Below are 12532 nucleotides of genomic sequence, written 5' to 3' on the forward strand. Positions count from 1 at the left end.
CCTTCACTGCCTCCCTTGGCCAGCGGCAGCTACTCGGGCGACAATGGCGGGATCTGTGCCGGTGCCCGCCCCTAAGGGTGAAGGGGCGTCCTGCTCTTCCTGGGGGACGGGCAGGTGAGAGGTCGATATGGGCAAGGAAAGGCGACAGGCGGCGGCGGCAGGCTCCGGCTTCTGCTTTCCCTGCGGGCCGGCCTCTGCAGGAAAGTCTACTTCCCGCTCCTGCAGCGACTTTGGGTTCCGGTTGGGGTCCCCGGACGCGGGCCGCTTACTTCCTGTCGGGGGCAGCTGCGAGCGCGGCGCTCGGCCTCCGGTGCCCGCATCCGACCGCTTCGGGGAGGCACCGGGAGGTGGCCCTGGCACAGCTTTCACCTCCGGATCTGAGCCCAGGTTTCCCCTTCACGCCACTCCGGCCCTGCAGAGTCGGGGTAGATGGGGCTGGGCCTTAGCGGTGTCTTGCTCAGTAATTCCCCTTTCGGTGGTCTCGGCTAGAAAAGGAGAAGCTGCTCTGTCCGCTGTCTGGATACGCACAGACAGTGCTGGGTGCGCGGGTTTCGGCCGGGTTGCGGCGCCCGCGAACCTGTGGCTTCCGCCAGTGTCTTGACTGAGGCGCCCCCAGCTCTGCCAGCGCCGCGGAGTTGGCCGCACGTGCACCGGGCTGCTCAGGGACCTTAGTGTTTTTAAATGTTCTTGAAACATTCCAATGAGGCAGAACTTTCTGAAAAGTGCCAGTCATACGTGCAGTGGCAGCAACTGTCTACTGCTTTGCTCTCATAGTTGCCGTCAGGAGTTTTTGTGATAGTTATTCCCTTAATTATGTAGAAGCTGAGACCATTTGATGATGCCAGCCACTGTTTGGTAAGATAAGTGATAACATTTTAATTACCTGTATTTACAAGTCCTTTGGCTTGTCAATGCCAAGCCTAAAAAATTGGCTTCCAAAGCTGAATTTTGCGTTGCCACATGTTTTCATAATCCTGTGATTGACAGAGCTTCCCAGAACCTGGAACAGTTTGCACCTTTGCTGGGACGATGTTTTCCTCTCGGAGTGGCAGAGGCCAGAAGCCACGGGCTGCTTCCGAGTTCAGTGTTTCCTACAGTATCATTTTTTTGTATGTCATTCCGTGAAAAAAATTGGAGGACACTATTGTAAATAATACATTAACATAATAAGTATACCTTATTACACTAGTATATTTATCCTTTTTTTAAATTCCTAAAATCTATTCTTTCAACAGATATTTTTATTTGGTTCCTTTATGAGAGGCTGTGGACAAGTACGATGTGGTAGCTAAGAGCTAGATTGTTTGTATTCAGATTTTAGTGTGCCATGTACTTGCTTCTGTGACCTTAGCAAGTTAATTTAAGTTAAACTCTCAGCCTCAGGCTTTTCCTCTTCCTTAGAGATGGCAATAGTGCCTGTCTCATAGGTTGTAGCAGTTAGCTGAGTTAGTACATCTAAAGCACTTAAAACCGTGTATGTCACTGTTTTAGGTATTTGGAATGCAGTAGTGAGCTCTTAAAGGCCATAGGTTCTGTTGGGAGGTGGAGGGCGAGGGCGGGCAGTGAACGGTTAATGATAAGTGATTTGAAGAAATTCGGACAGCAAGTAAATGAGTTAAGCATTGACTTAAGGATAAGAGCCATTTATTGGTAGCTGATCAGGAATGATCTGTGTAGTATTTGTAAGGCAATATTTTAATAGAGGTGTAATTGATAAGAAGTCAACTATTCTGATACATGAAGGGAGAACTCTCCAAGCAGAAGGACTAGTGTAAAAACTCTAAAGTGAGAGCAAGCTTGCCCTTTTGAGGAACATCAGGCAAGGACAGTGTGGTTGGAGACAGCAAGAAGTGAGAGTGGTGGGAGCTGAAATTGGAGAGGTAATTGGGAGACAACACAGAGGCCTTTAAAGCATGTTAAGGTGTTTGAATTTTAAGAGTAGGGTAGTTCTAAGTCGAATAATTTCTGACTACATTTTAAGATGTTAGGCTGATATGTGAAGAAAAACTAAAGGAAGGACAACTGGAAATAAGGATAGTAGTTAGGTCTTTGAAGTAGTTCAGGTGAAATGTGATGATGGTTTGAGATTGTACTGATTGAAGTAGTGAGGAGTAATAAGGTTTGATATCTCTTTTGAAGGGAGAGTAAACAGGACTCACAGGTGGAGAAAGTGAAGGTAGAATTTAGGTAATGAGATATCTACATTTCAAGCCCCACTGGGAAAGTGGTAGTACCACAAACTGAGCTGGGAGAGTGGCAGTAGTCAGTGATGCTATTTAGACACCAGAATAGAGTTATTATTCTGGCAAGTGTATAGAATCTGGGGACAGAGGAGAGATCGAATATGGAGAAATAAGGTTAGGTATCAATACAGAGTGACTTCTGTGGGACTGAAGGAGTATCTAAGGAAAGTATATATAGAGGTTCATGGAACAAAATTGCTGAAATATGGATTCATCAGAATATATGTAGCAATGATAAAATAATACGTGAGAATAAAACCATGGGCTTTATAGTCTTCTAGTATACACAGGACAGGGCAAGGAATCAGTGATTTAATTTCAAAGCGTTTTAAAAATCTAAAGTGGCATGTATTTGGTTTGTAAAATCTTTTAGTAACTTGTGAATCTGATCCCATGTGTCATCAAATATTATAGAATGTGAATAATAACCATACTTGCTCTTACAAGTTTTTTCTTTATCCCCAGTACAAATAAAAATCTGCCCATCATGTCCGCAGAATCTGTGGAGATTGATGATGCATTATACAGGTAAGAACCTCGTGGAAACTGAAATTTATTTCAGTTTATGTAAAAATATATACATAGATATATATATGTATATACATCTACATAAATATCTTTCCTAAGAGTTTCTCTCATGTTAAAAGTAGGGTTTCACAGATTTATTCCCCCCTCACACTGTAATCTGGAAGCTCTAATAATATTTAAAACCCAGTTGCTTTAGATTTAGGTGATAAGAAGGATTTTGCTATCCTCTACAAAATTTACCTCTTGTTTTTGGACAATAACACATATTTATGTTCTTGATAGTGCAAGAGTCTCATGAAAAACAATCATTTTTACTTCATTTAGTCATCCAGTAGCAGCTAGAGAATATGATTACTTCAGTGTAATCTCATTAAAACATTGCCTATTTGTAATTTGTAGACAGTCGAGAAATACTGTATGATTGAAGAGTTGTGATTGGAATGGAATTTAGTGGGACTTTTTAATCACTATTCATGAAATCAGAATACTTTTTTCAATAATTAAAGAAAAATTTAAAACGTATACATTGATGTCACTCCTAAGAAAATTTTTTAAATGATTGGAGTTTATATGAAAGACAGCATAGTCTGAATTTAAAAGTTATTAGATCTCCTCTATATATAACCAGGAAAAATACATTTTATGTTGGTAGAATTTGAAAAGATAAGCTTACTGTTTATTTTTAATTCCTCCTTATGTTTTTCTAGGGGAGTACAGAGTGGATAATGAGTTCTTTATTGGGAGTTGATGTACATCACTTAATATGTTGAGTCTAACATTTAATCTTCCTTATGTGAAAATAATTTTGCAGGTAGTCTTCCTGATTATAAAATTTACTTTAGGAGTCATCTTAACGTTGGATTTTTGACCTGGGAATTATATTCTTGTCCTCTTTGTCATGTTCTTGGAATTACAAATGGCAATTTCTCGGGATGTTATGGGCTAATTTTACTCATTATGTAGGTATATTTCTTGTGAAACTTTTTAAATATCCCTTCAACCTTTTAATTCTGATTTTAAAAACATAACTTTTGGCTCAGTGCCTGTGTAGCTCAGTGGTTGGGACACCAGCCATATATACTGGGGCGGGCGGGTTCAAATCCAGCCCAGGCCTGCTAAACAACAATGACAACTACAACAACAACAAAATAAAATAGCCAGGCGTTGGCTCAGCACCTGTAGCTCAAGCATCTAAGGGGCCAGCCATATACACCAGAGCTGGTGGGTTGCATCTAGCCTGGGCCTGCCAAACAACAGTGACAACTACAACCAAAAAAAAATAGGGTGTTGTGGCAAGTGCCTATAGTCCCAGCTACTTGGGAGGCTGAGGCAAGAGACTCGCTTAAGCCCAGGAGTTGGAGGTTGCTGTGAGCTGTGATGCCATGGCACTCTACCCAGGGCAACAGGTTGAGGCTCTGTCTCAAAAAGAAATAAATAAAATAAATTTGAAAAATAAAAAAATAGCCAGGCATTGTGGGCACCTGTAGTCCCAGCTACTTGGGAGATGGAGGCAAAAGAATCACTTAAGCCCAAGAGTTTGAGGTTGCTATGAGCTGTGGCAGCACATCATTCTACTGAGGGTGACATAATGAGACTGTTTCAAAAAAACAAAAAACAAGGAAAAAAACATAATTTTCAGTAGGCCAGTGACTAAATTTTTTGATTTCTTTCTTTCTTTTTTTTTTGGAGACAATCTCATTTTGTCACCCTTTGTAGAGTGCTATGATGTCATAGCTCATAGCAACCTCGAACACTTGGGCTCAGGTGATTCCCTTGCCTCAGCCTCCCAAATAACTGGGACTACAGGCACCTACCACAACCCCCAACTGGTCTCTCTCTGGCTCAGGCTGGTCTCAAATCTGTGAGCTTAGGCAATCCACCTGCCTCAGCCTCCCAGAGTGCTAGGATTACAGATGTGAGCCAAGCATGCCCAGCTAAATTTTTCATTTTCAATGCTAAGTAAATCCAGGTCCCAAAATTGTCAGCCATAAAATTACCATGTATGTGGAAAATGGGAAATGGTAGCTAAATGTACCTATATTTTCAAAATATTCATTATAAAATTTTACAAAGAGATGGCTAAATTAGAGAATCTTTTGAAATAAATATTTTGTAAATAAAGGTATCCCATTTTTCCTATGCATGGTGACTTTATGGGCACCTTTTGGGACACCCTGTAGACAGCAGTTTGCTTGACTGAAAGTTAATAGCTGTTATTATTAGAGGTTGGCTATTTTCTTTTACCTGTCAGAGTATTTTTTGGTGTAGTTGTTTGCATTTTGGTTGTATGACTTGTTGAAAACATCTTGTAGCTATTTACCAGTATACTTATGCTTATTTAAATTCTATTTCTTAAGAATTTGTCATAGTTCATGAATCAAGAAAAAATAATAAATGATCAGCCAGGAATTTGTGTGGTCCTATTAGTGAATCCTTCAACAATTACTACTTATTTAAGTTTTCTTACTAAAAATCCAAAGAAATTTGTATATTACAAAGGCCAAAATTTGAACTTTTTCACACAAAACAGCTTTTATTTTCTTAGATTTTAAAAATATAGATTTATTTTTAGCAACTATTTGGAGTTTTTTATTATTTAGTGACTAAATCTGAAGATCTGGTAGATTTTTTTTCTTTTATAATTTTAAATATGTCTCCTGTTTAATGGGAACTAGTATTAGGTTTAGGACTTTGAGCAATGATTTATTTTTGGGGCAAAACATGAAGTGAAGCTCCTTAACCTCTTACTATCTTAGGGAGGTAGATTCAGGAGTAAGCTAGATGAAGTTAAGGTAGTGAAAAGTTAGATTCCAGTAAGTTCTTGTTTCTGTTCATTCTTTTTCACACAGGCCTATTTCTGACCATTTTGTCTCTTAATGTAAGTCCAAATGCTAAAATTTAAAGAATCATTTAGAATGTGGTCCCCACTAGATGTAGTGGCTCATGCCTGTGGTCCCAAGCTACTCAGAAGGCTGAGGCAGGAGGACCTTGTGGCTCTACAGTTCAGATTCAGCCTGGGCAACTTAGCAAGACCTTGACTTTTAAAAAAGCATGGTCCCCAACTTAAATTTTTAAAAGATTGCTATTGTAGGGCAGTGCCTGTGGTTCAAGGAGTAGGGCGTGGCCCCATATGCTGAGGGTGGCAGGTTCAAACCTAGCCTTGGCCAAAAAAAAAAAAAAAAAAAAAGATTGTTATCATAGTAAAAACACATAGCATGAATTCCATAGTATCAACAAATTTTTAAGTATATTAAAGCACAGTTGACACTTAAACATTGCTGAAATTAGAGCACCAACCCCCATGTAGTCGAAGAGCCACGTGTGACTTTTGATTTCCTGAGAACTTTACTAATAGTCAGTCCACTGTTCACCAGAAACCTTACAACTAACATAGTCACTTAACGTAAACAATTAACATGTATTTGCATGTTACTTTTTTTGTTTATAACAAAGTAACAATAAAGCTAGAAAAAAGGAAATATTAAAATCATTAGGAAGAAAAAGTACTTACTATTGATTAAATAAAAGTGGATCTTCCAAAGTTCACATCCTCGTTATCTTCATGTTGAGAGGCAGGTACATGCTGTGTAACTTCATGGAAATACTGTGTTTCCCAGAAAATAAGGCACTGTCTTATATTTACTTTTTCTCAAGAAGACACACTAGGGCTTATTTTCAGGGGATGTCTTATTTTTATTAAGTATAATACAATAATCTACATTTATTCAAATACAGTTAAGTCATCTTCTTCTGGAACCTGACAGGGGGAGCTGACTTTGTTAGTGAGGCTGGGGCTAGTGATGCGTGAACTCCTTTCCCCTAGCCGTTTGCACGTGCACAATAGGATGCCTGCTCTCGTGGTAACCACACTCACACTGGCGCAAGTGCCTATGGCTGGGCTTGTAGAAAGGAGCTGTGACAGATAAAAGGTATTCCAGTCTTCCTTACCACTCCATGCCAAAATGCATGGTGTGGCTATGCAGATTCGTTGCATAGCCACACCCATCACTATGTCTTATTATGGGGTAGGGCTTATATTTAACAAATGCATAGAAATCCTGCTAGGGCTTATTTTTTGGGTAGGTCTTATTTTTGGGGAAACACGGTATAATCAGGATCCTTCCGCCAATTGTGTAGTGCCAGTTTATTTTCTGGGGCTGGTGTGGAAGTGTCCATTTGCACCAAATCACCATCCAGCCATCCTCTGTTAGTTACTTTGGTGTGGTGTCTCTTAGCTCTTGAATTTCTCCGAGGTTAGTAACTCGAAACCCTTCACCCCTACCTTTTTTGCCATACCCATAATCTCTTTCATAATTTACTTGATTGGCTCTGTCATAAGTCCTGGGAAGTCATGTACAACATCTGAACAGTTTTCTTTAGCAGGAATTGTTTGGGGCTTGATGGCTTTCACAGCTTTTCCTGTAACACTGACAGCATCTTCAGTGACCCTTCCAGCCCTTTTGGTGTTCTCTCTATTGGGGGTCTCTTCATAGCACTGACTGTCCTTTCCCTAGAGGACCATGTGTAATGAGACTTAGAGGTCCTAATGACACCCTGATTTAGATGCTCAGTTTAGAGCCCTTGTGCTTGGGGAAAGTAGACTACTTTGATACCTTTAGTGTTGAACTCATGGGGTTCTGAGTGTGCAAAGGCATTGTCCCCTGCCAAAAGAACTTTAAAAAGCAGCCTTTTACTTGGAAGGCACTTTCTGAGTTCTGGGGAAAAAAAAACATTGATGAAACCAATTCAGAAAAAGGGTTTCCATTGTCTAGGCCTTCTTTTACAGCCAAAGACGGCTTCATGAATCTGTGTGTCATCCTTTCACAGGGGCCATGCTAATCTTCTTTGTATCAAAATTGGAATTTGAGTATATGTGTTGCTGAAGTGAGTGCTACAGACAAAGACAGCTGCCAGGATTTAAGGTGTGGGGATAGCAGCTATGTAGATGAGGAAAGTCCTAATCCCAAATCTGACTGCATTTGCACAGAAAAGTAACGTTACCTATTCTCTTCCTTCCTGCCCTAAATCCTAGCAGTTGCTTCTCTTCATTACTAATAAATGTCCTTTCTTGGCATTTTTTTTCTAGAACATGGCATTTTCATCTGCCTTAAAAAACCTGTTTAGACAAATACCCTTTCTCTTCAATGATTTTCTTAATAATGTCTAGAAACTTGTTGCTGCCTCTTGGTCAGCAGAAGCCGCTACTTCTGTTATCTTGTTTTTTAAGCCAAATTTCTTTCTGAAATTACCAGCTATCTTTTGCTGGCTTTGGATCCTTCACCATCCTTTAACTTTAAGTTGTCATGTAATGGCTTTGCTTTCTCTTGAATCCTATTAGAGTAGATGCCTTTCTTATAGCAATCCTGCACCACCGACATGAGTGCTGCATTTTTAATATGTAATAAAAAGGTCTTTCACAGAAGTGCAGGGTTTTCTTACTGGCTGACATAGCCGCAACTATGGCTTCATGAATTTCTTTTTTTCTACAATGGTCCTTATGCTGGATCCATTTACCTTGAAATGGCTGGTAACCACAGTACAAACCTAAGTCTGCATTTGAAGTAATTCAGCTTTTCTTTGCAGTGTTGGTAACTTTTACCCTTTTCTTTGGAGCACTCCCAGTATCACTGACAGCACTGGGTATGGGTTCTATGAGGGTTCCACTCAACACATAAAAAATAGGCAAGAGCCTCAGGAGATCACTTTTTACTGTAGTACTGTTTCCTAGAGGGACTGACTGCTTGTGCACAGGTGATTGATGTCATGTAGTGTTTGAAGCTAAGCACTGTCATACCCTGCAAGACTGGAGCTCACCAGGACAGCCACAGGAGGGAGCTGTGAGATACTGTGGTGTTTTCCGTAGTGAACTATTTGCAGTGAGACTTTTTTTTTTTTTTTTGAGTTGAGGCTTTAATGTTGCTGCCTTATGTCTGTACATTTCCCTCAGCTGCAGATGGTGCTGTGTACAGTCTGTTTGTGTGCATATGTTTTCATAAATTTTAACTTCATAATGCGTGTGTATTTTATGGTAGGGAATTATAAAGTAGACCACTATCTACAAATATGTTAGACATTTATGACATACCTACCTTTTATAATTACTTTTTCAATATTTTTAGGTTGCACAGTTTGAGTTTTTCAAATGGTCACAAATCTCCAGGCACTCTTCTGTATATTTATTGGAAAAAACCCATGTATAAGTAGATCTGTGCAGTGCCAAGCTGTGTTGTTCAAGGTTACCTATGCTGTTAACTCTGTGAACGTTTTTATACAGCAGATCTCTAGAATTTTATCATCTTGGGTGACCAAAAACTTTGTGCCCAGAGTATAGCAACTCTGTTTCCCTTCCTCCCTGCTCCTAGCACCCACCATTCTAGTTTCTCTTTATGGAAGCTTGGTACTTTGAGTATTAACAACTCACATAAGTGAAATCACGTGGTAATTGCCCTTCTGAGACTGGTGTATTTTACTTAACACAGTATCTTCAAGGGTCATCCGTGTTGTACAATATGATAGGCGTTTCTTCCTTTTTAAAGACTGAATGATGTCTATTTTACGTATATTCCACATTTTCTTTATTTACTTGTCAGTGGCCATTTAGATCATTTCCACCTCTTGGCTTTTATGAATAATGCTGCAGTCAATGTGGAGTACAAATACTTCTTCAAGATCTTGATTCCGTTTCTTTTGGATAAATACCCAGAAATGGAATTGCTGGATTATATGGTAACGATTAATATGGCTTCAATTTTTTGAGGGGCCTACTCTTTTCAATAGCAGCTTTACCATTTTATATTCCCACCATCAGTGCACAAGGGTTCCAGTTTTTATACCTCTTTGCCAACACTTTTTTTTTTAATAATGGCCATCCTCATAGGTGTGAGGTTATGTCTTATTGTGGTTTTGCTTTACATTTCCCTGAAGACTGGTGATGTTGAGCACTTTTTCATATATGTGGTTGCTTTTATAAGAAACCCACTCCAGCAATAGTGACATCCAGTCTGGAGCACAGGGCTTCCTGACTGAAACACCTCCCAATAGTTGCCACCTCCCAGCACAATGGCATTGAGTTTTAAGTTTCTAACACAGGAACTTTGGGTTTACATTCAAACTATGGCACCTTGGTTCACTTATTATAGTTTTATTAGTTTATCTGTTTGCTCTTAGCATTTATAACCGTGTTTATGTCAGAGTTATTCATTGTTTGCCTAAGTAATCTTAAAAATCATGAGGACAAGACCAAGACAAAAACCATTTTGAACATAGTAATGAAAGCACTCTGTGATAAGTATAAAATAGATTGGCTGTTAAGGATGTACATAAAAGATCGTCCAACACCATTTTGAGAAAGGATAGGGGAATCAGGAGAAGCATCAAGGGGAAACTAATGAGATTTAAAGGATGAGTAGGAGCTATTCAGACATAGAATATCAGGGGAGAAGAACACCCTAGGTGAAACTCTAAAGACCAAACAGATCGTAGGCAACCAAAAACCTTTAGTACACTTGGAACTTGGAGTAAGATGATGTAAGATGAGGCTGTAGAGCTAAGCAGGAACTACACAGGTGGCCTTGTGACCAATAGTAAAGAGTCATTAGACTGTCTTATAAGGAAAATAGGAAAACACTGGAGTTTTTAAAGCAGGAGAATGATTTGACCATATTTATACTTCAGAAAATTCCTGTTTCTTAGTAGGAAGTTAATAGATAACATGTAAAACTGAAAAAGAGCAATAAGTACAAGTACAAACCTGCTGTGTAGAAATAAGGTGTAAGTATTACAAGAAATGACAAAAAGACTGAGACTGGTTATCCTTGGGGAATGGGAATCAGTGTAGGAAAGAGGTCATGGAACTAATTGTTTTCTCTCTCTTTTTCTCCTCTTTCTCATAAACCTGTGGAATGATTCAACTTCCTTAACCTGTATGCATTGTAACATAGTGGTTATGGGCATGGGTGCAAAGCAGACTTCCTGGGTTGAATGCTTGTAAATCACTTAATTTCTACATGTTTATGGTTTTTGACTTGTAAAACTGGAAGTGATATTAGAAATTACCCCATAAGATTTTGTGAAGATTAAATAAGTTAATACAAGTAAAACACTTAAAATAACATGTGCACGTTTGTAGTACAGATTCAATAAGTGTTAGCTATTGTTGTTGCCTGCCAGGTACTCTTCAGGTACTGGGATACAGAGGAGGAACAGATTCACAGTTGAGAACATTGTGTCTTTACCAACTGTAGAGCATCCATTTTTTTCAGGAACACATGGAATGTTTGTAAAATTGACCAAAGAAATTCTCAAATGTCGAGGGATGAAATTGTACAGATTGTGATATCTACATAGATTACATTTAAGCCACAAGTCAACACAAAAGGTCACTAAAAGTTTCCCATAAAGTTAACAGTTTAAATATATGTGGTGCCTATAGCTCAGCGGGTAGGGTGCCAGCCACATACACCAGAGCTGGTGGGTTCAAATCCAGCCCAGGCCTGCCAAACAACAATGACAACTACAATCAAAAAATAGCCATGTGTTGTGGTGGGCACCTGTAGCCCCAGCTACTTAGGAGGCTGAGGCAAGAGAATCGCTTAAGCTCAAGAGTTTTAGGTTACTGTGAGCTGTGATGCCACAGCATTCTACTGTGGGTGACAAAATGAGACTATGTCTCTAAATAAATAAATAAATAAATAAATAATAAAAATATACTTTGGATTGATACAAGTCAAAAAATCATAATCAAAATTGGAAATTAAAGTACTCTCATCAAATTGTAAGACACTTTTAACAATGACATTATTTACATGAATATTTTAGAAAAAATCTGAAAATGAATTATTTCAGATAACTGGCAAAAAATAAAATAGAAGAGTGGATTTATTAACATAAGGAATATTCCAAAAGCCAAGTTCACTGTTGCCTTGCAAGGACTAACTCCGTAAGTAGGCCCTTCTAAAGATCAGGCCTGCAGAGTGAGAGTGTGAGACTACAGAGACTTTTATATACTGCCATATAGAGAAAATTGGTACATTTACTTTGGAAAACAGTGTGGCATTATTTAATAAAATTGAAGATATACATACTCTTTAATCCTGCAGTTCCGCTCCTAAGAATATGCATTAGAGAAACAGCTACAGTGTGCACCTGGAGACATTTACAAGAATGACCAGAGCCCCATTATTGGTAACTGTCACAAATTGCAGAATAGCTAAATAATGGCATATTATTGTAATAGAATATTACAATGTAGTAGAATAACAATAGAAAAGAAAATTAATGACAAGCTGCATGGACCATTACAAATAAATCTTTTTTAAAAAGCTTTTCTCACATTAAACAGATATTGTGTCCATGTCATAACAAGATTTGAGGAAGGGAAATCTTACACATAAGTGTGAAAACCCAATCATCATGTTTGTGAACTATAAAGGGATCTAAATCTTAAATATAATTTTACTCAAAAGAATTAAGATGGAAAACATTCAGAGTAATCCCATCCATGTAAAGTTTAAAAACAGGCAAAACTTCAGTGTGTTGTTTAGGGGTACACAGGGGTGATAAGACCATAGAAGACAAGTCTTACTTTCTAAAACAGGTATCTTGAATATCAATTTAAAAAAAAAAATTTTAGTTTTATTATCTGTATGTTTTTGATTTCTTTTTTAGGTAACAAGGAAGGAAATGACAGATGGCTTTTAAATAGTATATAAAGATTCATCTGACTACATAAGAAACTCCTTTTTAGGCTTTTATATTGAATA

At 38.6% G+C, this 12532-nt stretch overlaps 1 protein-coding gene and 2 non-coding genes across 4 annotated transcripts in view; 1 reads left to right on the forward strand and 2 right to left on the reverse strand.

Annotated features, from left to right (window-relative positions):
• UBA6 (ubiquitin like modifier activating enzyme 6) overlaps nt 1-12532 on the forward strand; it is a 70986-nt gene continuing 58454 nt past the window's right edge. The window contains exons 1-2 of one of the 2 annotated variants that reach the window (XM_003800970.3): nt 1-114; nt 2709-2771. In XM_003800970.3, the coding sequence (XP_003801018.1) occupies nt 44-114; nt 2709-2771 (134 nt within the window). In that variant the 5' untranslated portion in view covers nt 1-43. The remainder of the gene's footprint in view (nt 115-2708; nt 2772-12532) is intronic. The other variant, XM_023507591.1, reaches the window with a different exon arrangement.
• Nucleotides 7554-7663, reverse strand: LOC111721853. Its single transcript, XR_002770857.1, has one exon. It is a non-coding gene; the product is annotated as a U6 spliceosomal RNA (small nuclear RNA).
• Nucleotides 12102-12205, reverse strand: LOC111721850. Its single transcript, XR_002770854.1, has one exon. It is a non-coding gene; the product is annotated as a small nucleolar RNA U13 (small nucleolar RNA).

The sequence above is a fragment of the Otolemur garnettii genome, unplaced genomic scaffold (genome assembly GCF_000181295.1).
Source record: "Otolemur garnettii isolate 467f Iridium unplaced genomic scaffold, OtoGar3 scaffold00191, whole genome shotgun sequence".
Classification (NCBI taxonomy): domain Eukaryota; kingdom Metazoa; phylum Chordata; class Mammalia; order Primates; family Galagidae; genus Otolemur; species Otolemur garnettii.